The sequence below is a fragment of the Typha latifolia genome, chromosome 1, assembly GCF_019914945.1.
Source record: "Typha latifolia isolate L0001 chromosome 1, TyphaL0001v2, whole genome shotgun sequence".
NCBI classification, from domain to species: Eukaryota; Viridiplantae; Streptophyta; class Magnoliopsida; order Poales; family Typhaceae; genus Typha; species Typha latifolia.
Genome location: NC_133086.1, coordinates 19,113,566 through 19,133,279, shown reverse-complemented (window position 1 = coordinate 19,133,279; position 19,714 = coordinate 19,113,566). Strand labels below are relative to the sequence as shown.

At 38.5% G+C, this 19,714-nt stretch overlaps 3 protein-coding genes across 6 annotated transcripts; 1 reads left to right on the top strand and 2 right to left on the bottom strand.

Annotated features, from left to right (window-relative positions):
• Positions 1–326: 326 nt before the first annotated feature.
• Positions 327–1,145, bottom strand: LOC140795248 (BRI1 kinase inhibitor 1-like). The gene has a single exon (XM_073147751.1). It carries the CDS (start codon positions 1,143–1,145, stop codon positions 327–329), a length of 819 nt encoding a protein of 272 aa, XP_073003852.1.
• A 3,786-nt stretch (positions 1,146–4,931) lies between these two features.
• LOC140802765 (probable protein phosphatase 2C 12) lies at positions 4,932–11,196 on the bottom strand. Of its 3 annotated transcripts, none has more exons than XR_012111706.1 (10): positions 10,464–11,196; positions 9,047–9,218; positions 8,162–8,315; positions 8,019–8,082; positions 7,379–7,486; positions 6,843–6,968; positions 6,524–6,759; positions 5,691–5,893; positions 5,211–5,611; positions 4,932–5,126 (listed from the first exon to the last, which is right to left on the bottom strand). XR_012111706.1 is itself a non-coding variant. In XM_073158370.1 (9 exons), exons 1-9 carry the CDS (start codon positions 10,659–10,661, stop codon positions 5,577–5,579), a joined length of 1,296 nt encoding a protein of 431 aa, XP_073014471.1. In that variant the 5' UTR covers positions 10,662–11,196; the 3' UTR covers positions 4,932–5,576. The 3 variants fall into 3 exon arrangements, 1 of the variants encoding a protein (XP_073014471.1); XR_012111707.1 differs by adding an exon at positions 6,262–6,392 and having other exon boundaries at positions 5,037–5,611; positions 10,464–11,099; XM_073158370.1 differs by having other exon boundaries at positions 4,932–5,611.
• A 2,706-nt stretch (positions 11,197–13,902) lies between these two features.
• Positions 13,903–19,187, top strand: LOC140800536 (uncharacterized). Of its 2 annotated transcripts, none has more exons than XM_073155297.1 (7): positions 13,903–14,408; positions 14,484–14,572; positions 14,686–14,827; positions 16,084–16,179; positions 16,274–16,393; positions 16,599–16,861; positions 18,745–19,187. In XM_073155297.1, exons 1-7 carry the CDS (start codon positions 14,237–14,239, stop codon positions 18,853–18,855), a joined length of 993 nt encoding a protein of 330 aa, XP_073011398.1. In that variant the 5' UTR covers positions 13,903–14,236; the 3' UTR covers positions 18,856–19,187. The 2 variants fall into 2 exon arrangements, with proteins under 2 accessions (XP_073011398.1, XP_073011399.1); XM_073155298.1 differs by having other exon boundaries at positions 14,060–14,408; positions 16,674–16,861.
• Positions 19,188–19,714: the final 527 nt, after the last annotated feature.

The following is a 19,714-nucleotide window of genomic DNA, read 5'->3' as shown; positions in this document are numbered from 1 at the left end:
AAAGTTGCATTATGCAAAATCTCTCTTGTCCTGACTCTAGAAGTGATTGGATTTCATGTGCAATTCTAAGCACCTTACTTACTCAAGATATCTGCAAACAATTCAATTGGATTCAAAGTGTTGCATGGAATTTAAATAAATGAATTCTAAAATCTAAAAATTGATCCAAGATTTAAAATTCTCTTAGTCTATATAAATTGGAATCTGAAGCACAAATCTCATTTGGCAAGCAGTTCATACTTCATACTTCATACACAAATTAGTTATATGCCATCATATCCTTTGCAATATCTCTACACAAAACAATCCAACGGCAAACGTTCATCTTAGCATTTACATTTTTCCTCCTTGGCTGCAATGGAATTCTTACAGTGTGCAATGGCTGCTTGGATTGCGCTTTGGAGCTCCTCCATGGTGCTCTCATCCGACGACGAGAAATTTATGGACGTCGCCAAGAGATGACCACTATTCGTCGGCGAAGTCCTCATCGACGCCGGCGCCGAGAACTGCGCTCTTCTCTTGGCCCACTTATCCCTCTCCTTCGGATTAGAATGGCCCGAGAAAGAGTACGGCCTTCGACGAAGGTCTCGCTTCTCCTTCTCCCCTTTGGAGAAGAAGAGCGGCTCGACCATGCTCACATACTTCTTTAGGAGCCGACCCACGTCGAACACCTTCTTCTTCTTACTTCTATCCTCGTCCTTCTCTCCTTTCCTCCACTTGTTGAACCCAAAAAATGAGGACAAAGACTTCGTTTTGGTCCGATCTTTGTTGGTGATGTTGTAATCCTTGTGATTCTGATCTCCGGCGCTACACTTCAGGCTGAGATCGCTTTCCACTCGGTCGAGGGGAAACCTAAAGTTCTCGACTGAAGTATTCGACGTGCGAGGCGAGACGTGCGTGTTGGAGATGACGTGGAGGGGGAGGAGGTGGCCATGCAGGAAGATGTCGTCGGCCGGAGCCAAGTCGATGGTGTTCGACGGGGAGGCGAGAGGAGGGTGGAGAGGAATTGTGAAGGAGAAGTCGTGAGAAGGGGAGGTGGTGGATGACGGAGAGGGAGAGGGAGAGTGAGGAGCAAATCTTCTATCTTCTTTTGGTGCTAAGTTGTTGATGGTACCTCTTTCTCTTTGGGGCTTTTGTGTGTCCATGGCGTGGAGTGGGATGAAGCCTTACGGAGTGTTTTGTGCTCATTATATTATGAAAGGCTACCAATATATCATAGAGGTTTCTCCGTATCTAAGATAAGGAGATTGGAAGGTAGTGAGGAGGATATATATATATTTATTGTAGTCAAAAGTGTAAAACGTTTAGTCAAGTCAGAATAGTAAGTAGTCTTAAATTTACTTCGCGTGGTGCCAAGATGTATCAAAGTTCTCTCTGCTCTAAATGCAGGACAAATTTCTATACTTCTAGGTTGATGACAACAAAGCTCAGTAAAATTATAAAGGCACATAAAAAATCTATAACAACAAGAGGACATAACATATGTCAGCATATATATATATATATATATATATATATATATATATATAATAATTTTATGCAAAATATTGTAATTGAATTATAGACTAACCAAGTCATAAAGGTGATGCCACTTGGGAGAGCATTACGGCACCGTCATTAATTGGAATATTGGAACAAGTCAACAAGGTAGTATAGTCTTGGAAATGTAAGGTGAATCTAAGTCGTCCCCACGACCACATGGGAATAAGATATTACTACTTGGAAGATACTGCCATTGATGGTTAATTCCTACGCACGGTTTGATGCTCCCAGCTCCCCCCATGCCTATGGTCCCCCTCCCCTCTCTTTTCTTTAATATCTCTTAGCAATTAAACTACTCCTCGCCTACTTCACACGAGGACGAGGTCGCCATTTACATGTAGACGAAGTAACATAGTGTTGCGTATTGCTTTTATGAGAGTTTTAGTCGTCTGCGTAGAAGTGCAGTGCAAATAATTGGTGTATACTGACCTAAGTCTTTGGATAGTCTTTATTATTAATATCTTTTCTCTCTATTTCCATGCACGTAGAGGAACGTGTAAGAAATCTTTGCTGACATCTAACAAATATAGTGACATCTATGTCATTTAAAGTTGGTCTTGATACAGATTAATTAACCATCTCTCCTATGCCTACTAGTTCTTGGCGAAAAGACATGGAAGAGGTCGATCTCGATAGAGATCAACTGCATGCGTTTCCTTTTGGCAGGAATAATAGCCAATTAACTTCTGTCTGTCATGCGTACTAATACGGAACGATCCAATCTTTCAAATTTTGTAAGGTAACAAATCTAATACTAAAGCATTAGACATATCTAAAACAAGTAAAACTACAAAGAAAAGAATAGACAGGGAATAAAAGATGAGCCTGTTTTATTAATTTGAACAGCAAGTGAGAAAGCAACGTGTTTGTCTTCGTATAAGTGAAGAAAATTCCATTGCAGAATCCAATGCGTAGAAGACTCGTGCGATCCGCCTGTGCAAAGAGACGATTAAATCCGACAAAAGGAAGAAGGATGGTTTACGTAACAAGAACTAAGCGACTAAAGTCGAGTTGATTGGATTCGTAATCTAGTGGTGTTGGATTGACCAGTCAACCGTAGCGGTTCAATCAGGTGTTAGCTTAGCTTAGGTGGATTTGTCTCCTCTTGCCTATCCAAAAAGTGAAAGGTTAATACAGCCAATGACTTCTCGCCACTTGGAGGAGGAATTCCACAGGCTTTTGCCTTTATGCTTTTGTATGTCAAGTTTCTTTCTTTCTTTCTTTCATTCTTTCTTTCTTTTGGTGTGGGTGTAAACAGGTAAATTTTTATTACCTAAAAAAAGGTGGAGAAAATAATAATAATAATAATAATAAGCACTCCTATACAAAATACTATCCAGTTCAGAACACAACGAGAAGAGAAATTCCATAGCTCTACTGAGAGCCGCTAGCCATTAATGTGCAACGAGGTTAGCGAACGTACCTCCCAATATGTGAGAAAGAGAACTCAAAAGGGAAGAACAGTGAGAAATATTAGAGATGGTATGTGAGAGACAACAGGGAGGGAGGAGATCTGGAGTGGATGAAGCTAGCTAGATGGTTAGAAGTAGATTGAAACTTAGGAACCGAGCAAATGTCATAAATGACACATGTCTCTCTACTAGCTAGGAACAGTTAACAGAGGGAATGTCATAAATGACATCTCTCATAATGTCTCTAAAGCAAGATAGAATTCTTTCTCTAATACTCTATGACTGACTAGAAAGGAGCCAAGTAACCCGTTTAGATTGAAGATTGATGTTGACGTTCAAAAATGTAGGATTGAGGACAAGGGGAACATTATGAACCCTCGGAACAAACACAGGCGGACCGTCCCAAATAGCCACCAGAGAAAGAATGCAAGTGCTTGAACATGGTAGACTTTCTAGTAACAGCTTGAAGCAGAAGCAGCCGCCAAGGATGGCAAGAGCCATACTTGTAGGACATGAGCTGAATCCAAGGTTATTCAGTGCAGTGTTCTTTTGTTCGTGAGCCCATCTTGATGAATGTCGGTTTGCTTTGCTCCTAAAAAATTAAGCTTAAGATTTTAAAGAAAATTGATAAGTTAACATCCTGTCCAAATTTATCAAAATATCTTAGAATCAAGGAAAAGATTAATAGATTATAAGTCCGTTTGACTAATTTATAGGCTAATCTTATTTAATATATGTGTTAGACATTTAGATCAATCTTTTGAGTTAAACGAGTGCATTATTGTATCATAAAATAAGAACCTCTAAACAAGCACCTATTAACCTATCAACATATTTCATTAAATCACACACAAATTGGGTAAGAAGAGACAACAAGAGCCAGCTCAATTTGACCCCACCCATGCATCTCCATTCTTCACAGCCAGGTCATGGCAAATTGTACCTTCTACGAAATTTTCAAATATGATGACCTTAGGGTTACATTATGTCTTCAGAATAGGTAATAAAGCTCACCTTTTTGGTTTATTCCCCTTACGTGGATGCTTGAAAGCAACCTAACATGCAATGTTGGCTCTCATCATTCATTGGGTGTTGTGGTAGTGGGTACATATCTCAGTCAGTGAGCTGTTGCATGGAATGCTGCAGTTGCTGAGTCTCTCTCTCTCTCTCTCTCTCTCTCTCTCTCTCTCTCACTTGTTTGCTATGATTTTGTTAGGTTTTTAGATTCCAAATTGTTTCATGTATCACTTTTAAGATATCATGAATGCCAAATAGTTTCGATTCCAAGTGGTACTAAATCTTTTGAAAGGAATAAAGTTGGCTGCAAAATAGTGTATAGGACTAACAGTTATAAGTAAATGGTACAAGACCACTATAAAGTGAGTAATGGGGGGAAAGAAGAAGAGCTCCTCATCTTTCACATGCAAGACATGCAAGAAAACTTGAATTAATATGGGACCACATTAATATTCCCTTTGTCTCTAACTTGCTTAAGCCTGGAGGAAAAGGATGTGGTAGCTAGGACATCAAATTGATGAAAGGATCATTGGTCATGATCTAGGACATGGAAGATATGAATCTACAAATGGTTGGTGACTGCTATACTGCGTTAGTAAGTGGTTCGAAAATTATATTGTAATTAATATCATCATTTAGAGACTAAGGTAACAGCAAAATAAACAATAGGTTAATTAGCTTCACAGTTTTAAGTACAGAATGATACTTTAGCTAGTAGAGGACATATTTGGATCCATCTTCTTATCTTGTACTAGAATAACCAACCATATGCAAAAGCAAAGTTAAAAAAACTAGCATTCTCTCTTCAAATCCGAACCAAATTGATTATGCCTTTCAACCAGAGAGATATCTTTTAGGTTAGAATACAGAAGACACAATAATACATTGGAAATTTTATACTCTCATCACATTTATGACCCAATAAAAAATATTATGGCAAACAGCAGGCACGGAAAAAGATAAATGTATCAAGTCCTGGAAGTAATATGGCCTGCATAAATTGTAGAAGTTTTACTTCGTCACATCTGATGACAGGAATATGGACAACCTTAATTAGACAACGGATGCAAAAAAGCAAAAATCCTGTAAATTCTGATGACAATGTTACACCAAGAGGATCTTGTAGATATCAATTCGCCAATTCGTTTTGAAACCCTAGTTGATTAACCCAATAAAAAAAATCATAAGTAATGTCACCTGATCCTATCATAACGTAGTGTCAACTACTACTGGTCTTACCTCTGTAAGATGATTCATATACATTGCAATGGTCCTAAGGAAGTATTTCTTTTATCCAGGGCCCTTCTTTTCCATGGCACAGTGTGGTACTTGTCAATGCCTCACTGAATACCTAAAGTACTTCAATCAACAAATTGCTCACTCCATGGAAATGCCAAGAGAGGGCAACTCCTGTAGCAAAGAAAGTCCGTAGGATCTCGAATAAATGCCACCTCCAAGTACTCCGAAATTTCATGTTAGACCAAAATTTGTAGTTCATCCAAGGGTTGGAGGAATTGGAGACCGCCACATATCCTCGTTCTGTCAGCTTCGAGACACAAGGTTGTGTCCTGATACAAGCGATCAATTATATTACTGTGGTAATGACTATTCACTTGAAGAGCTCTTTCTAGATGAGGAACCTGAGCAACAAGCAAGTAAAGATTGAATAAATAGTTTGCACCCTCAAACAGAAAATAGAAGTGACTTTACGACAAAGACCTCTGGAATGCCTCTTCCCCTCCATTGCTTCCTTTTTTTCCTGACAACTAGGACAAAGAAATGGACCATCCCAAGGGCGTAATTTTCCGGGTTGTGAGGAGTCAGCATGTACCGAAATGCCCTCACCAGGTTTCATCTCTATCTGGCAAACTGCACATATGAAAAGCTTGAACATGTTCCGGATTGGATATTCCGCATCTAGTCTGCAATTTAAAAAACAAAAATATCAATATCTGTCCACGAAAACAGAAACTGTTGACCAATGAAGGTTGATAATTTCAACCTAATTGGCTTTCATACTCCATTGACACCTTGCAAATTAGTCAACTAAGAAAGATTGACAAGCAAAAGACCAACATTCATTGTAAATTAAGGCCCTAGCAGAATAGTATATAGGATGATTGGAAATTGGACTCCTGATACAACCAAAGCCTTGGAAAGAAACAAATTCTTTAAAAAGAAATTCATCTTCATTTTTTATGCACTTCCCAAATATTTCTCCCTCAAGTTGCACACACACACCTAAACTACCACCTACAAGGAAGGAATATCCATATATCTAGTTATTTACCAGTCATCTGGCATTTCGCTTCATTGCAGGCCTCTCGTTTGACTAAAGTTGCCAATTGGCACTGAAAGCGTCTATATCAGCTCAACAGCTACTTGACAAACAGGTACAACCCTTTCATTAAACCTTTCCATCTGAGCAGTTATTCATCGCCATACCCATTATGACAGAAAGAAACTTAATGATGAGGATAGCTATGAAAATTACTGATAACATGAAAAAAAATCAACTTTTTACATCACAAATTCTAATTGCAGAGACCAACCGTTGGGAAAGCATTGCAGATCCATCCTCGAATATCTCCTCTACTACATCTGGCTCAGAATACTCTCTGTCTATATTAGAAGATGACTCTGATGATTTTCTGCGAAACATATTTTTGAATACCCCCATTCCTTGCTTCTTTGGAGCCGGAACAGTTGGGGTTACTTTTTCCGGAGGTAATATATCAACCACAATGCAAGTAGTATCATCTCTCAATCCTTTTACTTGTACAGCTTCCTGCAAATGATCATAAACAAATAGGTGATGTAAAGTAATAGAAATATAGATTCTAAAACATAGCCAAACATTTATTTAAGTACTTTAACAATTTGACTGGCTGCAACATCTGCTGGCAACCCACGAGAACAATTCACAGCCATCTCTGAAGTCAAAGCATCCCATACACCATCACTTGATATGATAATTCGACCTCCAGCATTGGATAACTGTAGTAAACATGTGGAAAATATTCTTTATAACACTGTCAACTCAGAGAAGCAATTATAAACAACATCAAAAAATTTCTGCAAAAGGTGATTATGAATACAGAATAATAGGTATGTCTTAACATATTGATAGTTAACATTGACAAAGTACATTCTAGTAAAATAGTCTGAGGTTTCAGAAAAAAAAATCCTTTAACACGATACACTTGAATTAGGAAATAGTGATTTACAGATTCTCTACTATAATCATCTGTATAAAAAATTACTGGCAAATACTACATATTACCATGAAATCAGGGAAATTTTAATTAAATACAAACTTCAACAGGAGTGAATTGGAAGTTTAGGGCCATAACAGCTTCACAATGCAAATTAAACTGGGTTATTTATGACATACAATAATAACAAACCTTCACTTGCTTCACATGGGGAATGGGAACAATAAATTCTCCAACATCCATATCTCCAATTGATCTTGATAAACACAAGCCACCTGGCCAACATCTGAGAGGACCAATCTGAAAAGAGTAAAAGAGTCCCATAAGTCAGATAGCATTACAATAACCAACTCTATGGATAGAACTCCTAAGTTGATTACTAGAATGAAAAAGGCTTGTATAGAATTTTGTGGGAAAGCAGAAATAGTTGATAGTGTGCTACAGGTATACTTAAATTTTAAAATAGACAAGCTTTGTAGCCAACTGAATTATAAACCCTCTTTGAGGAAAAGAAAGGACAAAGTGAACCTTTGCGAACTTCAAACAGATTGATATTTGATGTAATCATATTAACTGTGTAATTCCTGGAAAAGTTTGAGCCAAATTGGTAGACCACAAAAGATAACAGAATGAACCAGAAATGGGAAAAGAACATATAGAGGCATATATCCTACCGGTGTCCTCAACTTATCATATTGAAGATGTAATTTCCATTAAATAAAGAGATATTGTCATGCATAGATACCTCAGCAGTGCAAAGTACATATTACTGAGCCTACATTAGGAAAAGAACATGGAAAAAAGGCGAATATGATGTTTAATTTAAACAAACCTCTGCACCGCCAACGATATTTAATCTCCCAACCTCACCTCCACTTGCTGTTACACGCTCTACCCTGTGAGACAAATAAAGCATGAGGCTATGATAGTCCAAAATGTTGGCAGCTGAAAATTTTAAGAAAAGACCAAACTTACTCCTCTTCATTAGCATCCAGCCGATGGTCAGCTGACAAAAAGTAAATTGAACCTTCTGCTGATTCAAGTATGCAGCGTGAATCACCAACCGATGCTACAGTTACAACCCATCCATCTATTATCACAAATGTCACAGTTGTGCCTGAAGTGTGAGCTGCAATAGTAATAAATTAAATTAGATGCAGCAATGAAAACCTTCAGTACATTTAAGCAGACAGTGTCACAGATAGTTTAAGGAAACCAAACAATGTTAGATTTACTAGTCATCCAAACTCCTAAGTAATGTGCTGAAAAAGCAACCAAGCAAAGAACATATAGCTAAAGGCCTTTATGCCATAAAACAATTCAAATAATCGATGTGAAACTAACGGACGTTACAAGAACTAACACCCACTTCATCACAAAAATGTAGTTTTTCCTAAGAATTTGTTAAAAAGTGCCATATATAATCCAGGTGTATATGTTTGTTGCAATTGTTGAAAGAAGAAAACCAACGATTTAGAACTATAGAGTCGGAGATGGGATTTCATTCTGAACACCGAAGGAAGCCTTGGTAGTCAATATAGAATCTGATCAACTCCTTCCAGAAAATATATGGCAGTCATTACTGAATTCAGAATTCCTTGAATGGTCCAGTATTTTGTAGATAAACATGCCACTATGCTCACAGATCGAAACAGCATGTCTTGGAAACTGGAAAATCCGATGTCTTGTGATTATCATAATTACAGAACTAAACTGAGGATAAGTAAGAATGAGATAAAAAAAACTTGGAGGTTATTAAACATGTAGACACATGTTTCAAGGTGGCACCACGCATGCAACAGTACTTTAAGTCTGCAAGATTAAACATCAAGATATATAAATTTATGACTGCATGGATACCTTTTGTTTGGAAGTCTTTATCTGTCTTGACAAACCCTGCAACCAAAGCTCTTGGAAGTGCTGCCAACCATTCATCTCGACTCAGATCTGAAGGGATGGCACCTAGAATATTGTTTAAGAGATTTTCCTTTACATATATTGCAGCAGCAGATCCATTATGTCCATCGAATAGCTACAAGAAAATGAGATCATTCAATAAATAATTATATAGCTGAAACATAACTTGGCCTAAGGTCCTTTAACATCAAATTGAAGCTCAATTCAGGGAGAGATAGACATAGGTATAATACCATTTAGTGGCATGTATAATGTACTAAGATAATTACTGCCAAACGCAACTGACCCTTATAAGATCTTAACAGTAGCATATTTGACGCGGAGAACTAAAGATATGGCAGCAACAGACATGCCCAGCCTGCAGCATGTGTCCCATGTAAATCTTGAAGAGACAAGAATAAGTTTGAACATACATGTGGTACCACCCCCACATTTAATTTTCACTTCTTATTACTCTTTTCAATTACTATTTCTTTTGCAAACCCTGAATAATGTGCATAAGAAAGCAATAACTATCTCCGGTCGTTAGGAAAAATTCACTTAGTTTAAGAAATGGTGACAATCTTTTTAAAGCCCATTAACCAGAAACAGTCAAAGGTTATGCTTACGTCATTTGCTGCATCACCAACTGAGTCCAACATGATCCCTCCAAAAGAGGGATGCAAAATCAGGATATCCTGATTCATCCCAAAAAGGAATTTATAGTGGCACGATCAAAATTCTCCACATTCTTTTTTGACAAATAATGAAATGAATAGGGTTTGTCAAGGGTTGCAGGCTTGCAACCTGCCGGCCTCCATATCATCTATAATATATACTCTCCACATAAGATGGTCTAGCAATAACGAGCTATCAAGGGGAAAAAACATTAGAAGAAAGATTACATATGACAAATTAGGAAAAGGGAGTAACTAGGTAAGAAGAAACCCCGCTTCATAGAACTTATCGTATTTTTCAGAGGTTTCACCTTTCCGTAAATGATACCAAAATATTTTTTCTATTATTCCTACGAGAGAAGGGATGACAATTACATACAGGACTTGCTTAGAAAGAAAAAGAATAAAACAAAATTAATATAACTAAGCATTTTGAAACATTTATATAATTTAATAAGGTTCCATATGATTAATCCGGACATATCTTTCTAGAGAACATCTAAAACTCAAAAGCAACAGATGGTGACAGTAATTTCATCAAAGTTCTTAGTCGCCCAAATATCTTCCGATGGGATCAAAACAATCGTCATTATCATCTCCACCCTATGCCAAACACGAACACCCAAGCACAAAAGAGAAAAGGAACATTTACCCTTCCCAAGAACAGAACCGGAAAAAAAAGGAACAGAGGGAAGAAATTTTACCGCGAAGACCGAGAAGGTAGTCACGCCGTCGCCGGGAACACGCTGGCATTCCGCTTTGAGAAGCGTAAGGTCCTCTCCTTTCTTGCTCTGGCTCGCTTGCCCGTGCAATAAATCAGGCTTCTCCATCTTCTCGCTCGTCAGCTCCCGCTTTAGCAACACCGCAAGCGGCACCATCCTCACCTCTGCCTTCGCCGCCATTACACCAACACCAAAAGAAAAAAAAAACTCTCTCGCTCTTCCCTCCGTCCCTCTAAGCCTCGTCCTCCTCCTCCGCGGATCAAAGCAAAGGGAGAATTCCCACCCACATTTTGGTCTAATTTGCAAGAAACGCGAAGGAATTAGGAAACGGAGAAAGATCCCATGAGGAGGGCGTCCGGATCGGTTAGAGTACACGACGCGTAAATCCCTGTCCTCCACGCGGATTCGACGAATTTGGGAAAGATACAAAGGGAGATTATAGGAAAGAAGGGAATTAAAAGGAAGGAATTTGCTTTTTGAAAGAGAAAAAAAGAGGAAGAAATTTATATTCCTTCTTCTTCCTCTCTTTCTCTTTCTTCCTCTCTTTCTCTCTTCGTTGTGTTTGCAGGAGAGGGGAGGGGAGGGGAGGGAGGAGAATGTGGGAGAAGAGCGGAAGAGAAGGTCGGCCTCTGGCGTAGATCGTGATGTGATCGATCAGGGAGGTTGGTGTACGATGTCTCGCGGCATGGGTTTAGGTTAATACAGGTTGGCGCGTAGTCGTAGTCGTAGTGGTGGTCCTCGTATATAGCGGGAAAGGGTTAAGGTTCACCTGGACCGGTCCGATGCATTCCGGTTTAATCTTTTCCATTCTCTTTTGAGAAAATTTCAAAATTTCTCTTCTCAAAGCTTTAGTATGTTGACGAAAATTTCACTCAATTGATGATCTATTCTTATTCTTATGTAAATAGTAATGATAAGGCAAGGCTAACATATATTGCGCACAACAATCCTCTAACAAAACTGTGACAATCATGATCACCGCCATCTTTAGCAACCAATGATTGTTATCTAAAAAGTCGTTATCAGACGTGTCATTGTGATTTTTAGATACGGCTTGGCATCGGTTTTTGGTCAATTTTTTTTTTTTTTAAATGAGGAGGAAGAACATGATAAGTTAATAAGCGCATAACCTTCGGATTCAAACGAAACAAACCCACCTTTTTATTGTACTCCTTTTTGTGGGCTTTGTGGAGCCCACTAAAGACAGGCAGTCCAAATCGATGCCCACCATGAGTTAGTTATTCTTTAGTTAACCGACAGCTTTCGTCCATCCATGTTCCTTAGGCTGCTTCGCAGGCGTCGTATATTATTTAAATGGCATAGCATTACTCATCATCTTAGCATCTATTATTGGTGATAAGCATGACGCTAATTTTATAATTATGGTGTCTAATTAGTGTGGTGAAGACTAAGTCAGACCAATGGATTGGATTCCATTATTGCAACTTGCAAGCGCGTAAGCTCTCAGACCAAAATGCGCGGGAGTGGGACTGTGGGAGTGGATTGTGTGAAATGGAGGGGTAGGAGTATCGACAAATTTGTCGTGGCCGGGAGGCGAGGTGGGTCCCGGGACACGTAGGCAAAAAAATCCAGTTGTCTCGTGGGGTTTGACTTCCAATTGGCGGACTACGGACGCAAGCGCGTAAATCTCGCCTCCGATTTTTCTTCAATCGCTTCCCGAAAATCTTGCGCACGTCATTAATTGAAACGTCGCGCTCCCTCCGTCCGCCTGTCGATGCGAACGCCGATTCCCAAACTCGGTCGTCCTCCCAACCGCGTGGAGCCCTCCTCCACGAAGCGGGTACGGACACCACGGAAAAAATGATCCGAATGGTGATAGAAGCCAACTTATTAGCTTTGCTCAGCCAATCAGAGGCTGACAAGTACTTCCACTGCACATGATCATCTAGAAGAAACTTGCAAGCGATATCAGAGTTTAATTTTCCTTGGCGCGTCGTATTACCACGTTTATATTTTGAGAACACTTTACAAACATTGACGGCATGGCATTATCGTGCTGGCCGATAATTTGTGTACTTTGACTAGTCGCAGGGGTGTAATCCAAATCGAGCTGGAGCTCAAACTGAACTCGAACTTATTTTGAGCTACCTTTATACATATTTTAATATTATTTTAGATTAAGACTAATTTAAGTTTAAATAACACAATTGACTTGAATCCAGTTTGAAGAAAGCTTGAATCGAATTTTGTGAGATCTACACTTAATATAATTAAATTAAAATTTATTTATTATATATATATATATATATATATATATATAAACTGATTGTTATATCTAACTAATTAAGTTTGACTCATTTCAAATGAGCTGGCTTGATTATTTGGACAGCTCAAGTCGTTGGGACGAGGCTAACATTTTAAGGCAGGATGGACGGAAAGCATAACAATTTTAAAAAGAATGGAGTGGGCTAGGTCCATATTCTGGGCCGAATCAGATCATGTCCAGATACAAAGTGAGCCCACTCGTGTGCCAGATTGCCATTGCCCAATCCATGAATCAAACCCGGCCCTTTTCTAGATTTGATTATTAATTTCCTTATTCATCAATCATCATCATAAACTACGCGTGCGCGTCAGATGTTCGGCTTTAAGCCTTTAGCAGTTTTGACCGATTTATGAGAGCAAGCAAGTAGGAACGAATAAGATGATGGGTTTTGCCGCTTTAGCTGCAGAAAAACTCACTTTTTTTTATTAAAAAAAAGTAGTAACATGAAGTTAATCTCATTTCTCGGCTACTATTTGATCTGCTTCCCAATTCTAACTGCGCAAAGTGGTCAAATAAACTAACAGATATCGTGTCTATCTGCTACCACAAAGGCCTGGGAAAAGCAGGCCGTGATTAGTTGATGTCACTTTTGCTACTCTACAAAGTTGATCTCGAGCTTAATTTAGACCTTCAATGGATAACCTCTTCAACATACATGGCCGAAGATTATTTAGGCGCGCAGAAATCCCGTGACATTGAAATTAATTACCTATCTTTATCTCATATTTATTCCCGAACCTACCTGCAATAAATTGATGCAGATCCTTAGCTAGCAGGAAGACACTGGAGTTGTTTAAGTTTGTTGGACAATTTATAACTAAAACTATTCAGATATGTGACTAAGAGATATACCATCTGAATATATAATCTCAATATAATAGTAAACGAACATAGGATCATTTCATTAGCTCCAACACTCCTGTATCGTAGGGAAAACTACCCCCGTGATCCCACATCTCCCTGCTCTCAGAAACCGCCACGTCGACGAAATTAGTTGGTCCCACACCGTTCGAGGGTGGTGATTGGCTACGCGATTGACCACACGACTAAGCCCACCTAGATTACGGATAATATTCATATCCTAATCAAGATTCTGATTTAAAAACAAGCACTTAACTATTGATTAAGAATATCGAGCGCCTCTCCCTTGGAATTGGAGCTTCCGGCACCCGTCCGATGAGCGTAGTACGCGCTTAAGCTGCTCCAGCGGAGCAACATAAGGTTGAGTCCGGTCACCGCCAGTTATCATCTCCGACGGCAATAAATACTCCAGAACGGGTGATAGACTGATGATAGATGACAGATTCTCCCCATTCTTCTACCGCCATCCCTAATAAAAAGTGTCTTAAAAGAGGACAGAAAGTAACCCAAATCCACCAATCCCAGTCTTCTCTGCGATCTGGAGCATCGCCATTTCGGAGCAATGTGGCAGCAGCAGCTCTGACATGAAGGCGGTGGAGGAGGTGGAATGGCGAGGGGAGTCATAGAACTGGGAAGAAGGGCGAAGTGGTGCTCCTATAGGCGGATCACCGTCGCCTTCTGCTTCGTGAACCTCTTCACTTCGCTCTTCGTTCTCCGCTCCATCTACTCGTCGTTCTACGCTGGGTTCTCTTCCGGCTCCAACGGAGATTCCTATTCCGGTAACAAGATGGCTCCTTCCTTCTACGAGTAGGGAATAGATTTGCGATTTATTATCTTTTGTTTATTGATTTCAGCTAAAAGGTATTCCGAGGAACATATTAGGTTAGTAGAAGAGTCGATTCGGATTAGGAAAGCAGCTGAGCCTGTAGAGCTTGTTAAAGTGGTGAGGGGTCTTTATTTTCTTTTTCTCGTTGTATTTTTAATTTTTCTTTTCGCTATAATTGGCTTTGCTGTTCTTAGGATTTTTGATCTCTTGTGTTATTTGGATGATGATAGGTGAGGAAGCTTAAGAAAGAGTTCTCTAGAGAAGAGAAGAGGAGGAGAAAGCTGCCGCTGTCTGTGAAGCAGAAGGTGACTGATGAAATTCTGCAAAGGTTAAAAGGTTTGAAGGATAGTGCCAACGTCACTGCACAGAGAGGTGGGTTGGCTTCAGTCCATTTGATTAAGATCAGCTAATCTTTTATTAATATGCTCTATGTCTTCTGATGAAAAATTTGTTCAATTTATCAATTGAGTTTGACGTGTGTTACTAGCATATCAGTGAGATTATGCTGCTTAAGGATGAGAAACCTTAGAAAATCTTCTAGAGGGCACTGCTCATGAAGGAAAACACATGCTCAATGAATAGACTTGGAGTCTTTTTGACATAAAGGAATCTGAATTTCTGGATCGTCTATCCTTTTATCATTTTCACTTATGTATTCGACTGATCTGTGGAAGGGATTTGACCATCAAACTTTTGCATCATCTGTCTAGGATGCTGTCTTATATCACTGGGCAGAGGAATTGCGCATGTTAAAGAATTATAGAAATTTGCATAGTTTATTCAGACTCATTCATTGACCTGGACAATAATATTTTAAAGGGATAAGGATGTTAGTTATTTTTTCCACCTGTTTGACTATTTAAAATGGGAGTAGTCTACTTTTTGTCCTGGGTAGAATGAAAGTCTTCTCTGGTTATATTGTGGATATTCTATGTCCCCTCTTACATCAAACCAATATGCATAACCAATTAATGGATAAATATGTTTGATGTGAAGGTTGTGACTTGTGAGAACCAAGAACCATTCATGCTCCAAGATGTCATAGTACCTGATCTGCTTTATGCATTATTTAGCTGCTTGACGATTTCAGTGGCTCTTTGAAGTTCACATTGCTTGAATTGTTATCATAGAAATTGAAATAGTAAAAATAAACAATATAGAGATAGAAGTATTATATGTCAAAATTGATTGCCAAATTGATTCTTTATAATTCTGATGGGTACATTTCCCATACAAGGACTTGTACTGCACATTCCCCTAAGGTTAGAACCTGACAAAAATAGAGTCCAACCTGACGTTAAAAAGTGGTTGGGCTTTTTCCAAACATGAGCATTATGTTGTAAATCAAAACAAAATGTAGGCTTTGGTTTACCATAGTAGTGATTGAATTCTTGATATCATGAAAGAGGAAAACAATTAACTAGCAAGAAGTCCAATTAGGTTGTGTGCCCTGGTAAAATTTGTACGATGAAGAAAGAAAGAATGAAGTGCCAAAGGAGTTATTATTGCACCTTAACTGCAGTAATTGAATGTATGGTTCTAACTAGTCAGCTTTATGCAGCACTTTTTCCAATTCCCTCTTCAAGTTGGTCCAAAAGTTGATTTTTTTTTTTAATGTCTTTGAGCAGAAGCTGTGGAGTTATGGCGTGTTGAGAGTCTAAAAGAGATTAAAAGAGCATCAAATGCAAATTCATCTGATTTGAGCATCCCTCATCATGAAGCAAGTATGTATAGTCTAATTGTAGATGCAGTTTTGATTTCATTTTCTGTTACCTGTGCCTCCACTTTTCCTATTATAATAAACATGACTGTTTGCAGAGATGTTGAGACGAGCATTGTTATCTAATTGGCTTGTATTTTTGGAAGACATTGGCCTTTGGATCCCAGCTGATGTTGCAAATACTGAACATGATGACAAAGTTGGGAATGAGCAAGATGGTATCTTTTCCTTATGGACCATTGTCGTAAAACTTGTCTCTATTTGCACCTAAAATTATTGCTGTGTTGTAGTCCTCTTCCACACATTCATGATTTTGTAGTTTTTATGTACCAATTAACTTATTCTGGGTAACTCATATTTTGGATGACATTACTAAATTCCAAGTTTGATCTTATGATGACTTTCTTCCTTTTCTTTTTGTAGAAGTAGAGATAATCCCTGGTAGATCGCTGCCCCCTGAATGTCACGCTGAGCCTCATACTGATTATGCTGGTGCAGCTGTTAGGTGGGGCCTTACACACCATAAAGAAAGTGCTGCTGAATGTTGTCAGGCTTGTCTAGATCAAGCAAAACGTGCCAAACCAGGTCAAATGAAGTGCAACATATGGGTTTATTGCCCATCAGAGTTTGGATGCTATTCACCTGATATATATCAACACAAACAGCAGGAGTGCTGGCTGAAACAGGTACAACTTGATTTGCCATATTATGTGTGCCTTGGTCTACATTAACTACCTGTCTTCCTTCATCTTCTGTGTCATAAATTTGCAGTAGCAGTGTTAGTTTCTGTTTTCCGAATACTGGTTAACAAGTTGAAGCATAATAAGTACTTATTCTTGTGGTACTACTTTCACTGGGACTCAGGATTGACGAAAGGAATATTAGTTATTTCGGTTAAGCTCATGTCGGATAAATTTTCAGGTAAGAGAAGTAAATGTGAGAGATGATAAAGAGGTGGTGAGGGACTGATCAATCACAACCTAAGAGAAGAGAAAAGGATTAGAAGTCAAGAGAAAGGGTAGATAAAGAAAAGGATGGCCATGGTGGGCCAGGGGAATTGCTACATGTGACAACTGCAAGAACATGAGATGCTAAGGTTGAGGCAATTGATGTCTTTGAGGTACAGCATAGAAACAGTCAGGAGTGACTAGTGGACTGCAGGCAGTACCAAGTAATGGATGACGGCTGAGAATAGATAGAAAAAAGGCTAGGAAGGGTGGGAGAAGGAAGATTCACTTCAAGGATTTTTGGAGGCATGGAGAGTGGAAAGAGAGAGAAAACAAGATGGCCTAGGAGGAGATAAAATATGATAGGAGAGGGGAAAGAAGGAGGAGAAATGAAGATCTAGAAGGGCGTGATCAGATAAAATAAGAGAGCAAAAGTTTTGAGAATCCTCTATACTTATGGAATAATGGTATCATTTTTGTTATTTGGTACTTGTAACATCATTCCATATCTAATATTATGTATGTATAATATTCAGCTTGGTGGGATTCATGAGCCAATGGGTTATACAAGCCAATACAAAACCTAGGCTGAGAGACCAGCATGAAACTAATTTCTATATCTATATATGTATATACAAGGCATGCTCTCTTGACCCATATCTTACATTCTTACTCATACAAACTAATTTCTACTGGAAGTACATGACTTTTTGGTGAACTTTTGATATGAAATGTTTTTTCAAGGTCCAGGGAAACAATGTGCCCAGAGCTGGTGTTTAGCAGTTTTCTTTTTTTGATATGTGCTAAAGTATTCTGCTGGTGATGCATTTGGTTCATGCAATTGAAGCTTTTAGTAAGCGCAATAGCAACTTCACCTAGAAAGTATTATAGTGTTATCTTCTGGTGTTGATGAGTTGTCCTCTGGTGTTCCAACTCCATGCAACTTGTAACTGAATTTAGTTTAACTAAATCACGTAGACTACTTTTTTTTGTTTTGTTTTTTTGGTAAGATCATTTGTATTTGAAATGCCCCTCGACATTGATATTAAAGGCAGGAACTTATGTTGGAATTTTTTTCTGATTAGAACTTTTCTTTATCATTCTATTATGGGTTAGAACCAAACTGTGGAACTTTTCTATTGATTTCTGATGTAATTATCACCACTGCACTATTTTATGAATATTAGACTTGATTAAACTTGCTTTTTTATGAAGTTAAATCTATCTTTGATTATTTTAGTTTGTCATTTGCTTTACTGTTTCTTGACAATTGCTTGGAAAATGTTTGAATGAGGACAAGTATTTTAATACAGATGTACATAAATTCATTAAATGCAAATTTATTCTTTGGCCCAATCTGAAGTTCCATGTTTAATGTTCAATGTTCACCTCAAGGATGTCCCCTCTAACTTGTTTTCTATGTAAAAGCATTTTTTGTGTTTCAATCCATGATCTGAATAAGCCATTTACTCTAGTCAGTTAATTCCTGTTTGTGCTTTGTAATTCTAAGGGTTTCTTCACCAAAAAAAAAATTTATATTGCTACCTTTCATCAGAAAATGACCACCTGCTTAACCAACTTAATGCCACGATTTCATATTATTACTTTGTTTGCCTTTGCAGGCCGAAAAGCCTCAATTAAACTTCAAGGACAAGTATTCTGAATCATACAGAGATTCTCATCCTACAGCTCCTGTCGTCGTACCTTGGATCTCTGGTGTTGTTAGTGCGTGAGCTGCTTCATTCTTCCTCTGCCATTGTATGGTAACTCTTCAGAAGATGGTTCCAGGCCACAATTTTTGTAGTTCATCAACTAAATATGCATTATGGTTCTGCCATGTCTAGCACAGTTACCCTCTCGTCATGCAGCAATTTTTGTCGCGGTATAGTATTTGATTACATTTTGTATACCCTTCTATGTTTCACCATCAGCATTGATCGATCTACTCAGTTGAATGTTCAGTTGAGGTAAGGCTTATTGAGTTTTTTTATTCTTTTTTTTTGTTTTGTTTTGTTTTTTTATATGGATGTGATATATACTTAACAGCAGGTGGTTGTTTCGAACAGTTCTGAACTTTAAATTGTTAACCCCCCTTGTTGTCACATCGAGAACCTTAGGTAGAGCTGCCAATGCCATTCTTAGGGATGTTAATTTAGGTGGATGTCCATATAAAGAAGCCTGGTTGTTTCATTGTCAGAAATAGACAACGGGAGAATGATGCAATCGACAGGGTTATGTAGTAGTAGCCCTTGTCTTGCTCGTTGAACATATATTAAGGGCACTCTTAAATCAATTATGAAACTAAATATGCAAGGAAAGATTGCCATGAGCAGTTACCTAATTACTGAATGCTGTGTTGGAGAAATTAGTTCGCTTCGATTCACTGGGCCTCTAGGTATGAACGAAACTGATCAAAGTTGGGTTCTACACTTGGGGTCCAAACAAGAAGCAGAGTTTGAGATGTAAATGATCTTGCTAAATTAGATCAACCAAGATTAAGGTAAAAACCGTCTTTAATGCATTCATAGGGACTCCCAACACCCCCTGGATACTCGCCAGTGAAATCACTAGACTCTTTTAAAATATTAATTC

Coding starts and splice junctions, on each gene's coding strand:
- LOC140795248 (XM_073147751.1), bottom strand. CDS start 1,145: ATGGACACACAAAAGCCCCAAAGAGAAAGAGGTACCATCAACAACTTA.
- LOC140802765 (XM_073158370.1), bottom strand. CDS start 10,661: ATGGCGGCGAAGGCAGAGGTGAGGATGGTGCCGCTTGCGGTGTTGCTA. Junction 8,316..9,046: donor TAAAGACTTCCAAACAAAAG/GTATCCATGCAG, acceptor TTACTATTGCAG/CTCACACTTCAGGCACAACT. Junction 6,760..6,842: donor CAGCCAGTCAAATTGTTAAA/GTACTTAAATAA, acceptor GATCATTTGCAG/GAAGCTGTACAAGTAAAAGG.
- LOC140800536 (XM_073155297.1), top strand. CDS start 14,237: ATGGCGAGGGGAGTCATAGAACTGGGAAGAAGGGCGAAGTGGTGCTCC. Junction 14,828..16,083: donor CAACGTCACTGCACAGAGAG/GTGGGTTGGCTT, acceptor GTCTTTGAGCAG/AAGCTGTGGAGTTATGGCGT. Junction 16,394..16,598: donor AGTTGGGAATGAGCAAGATG/GTATCTTTTCCT, acceptor TTCTTTTTGTAG/AAGTAGAGATAATCCCTGGT.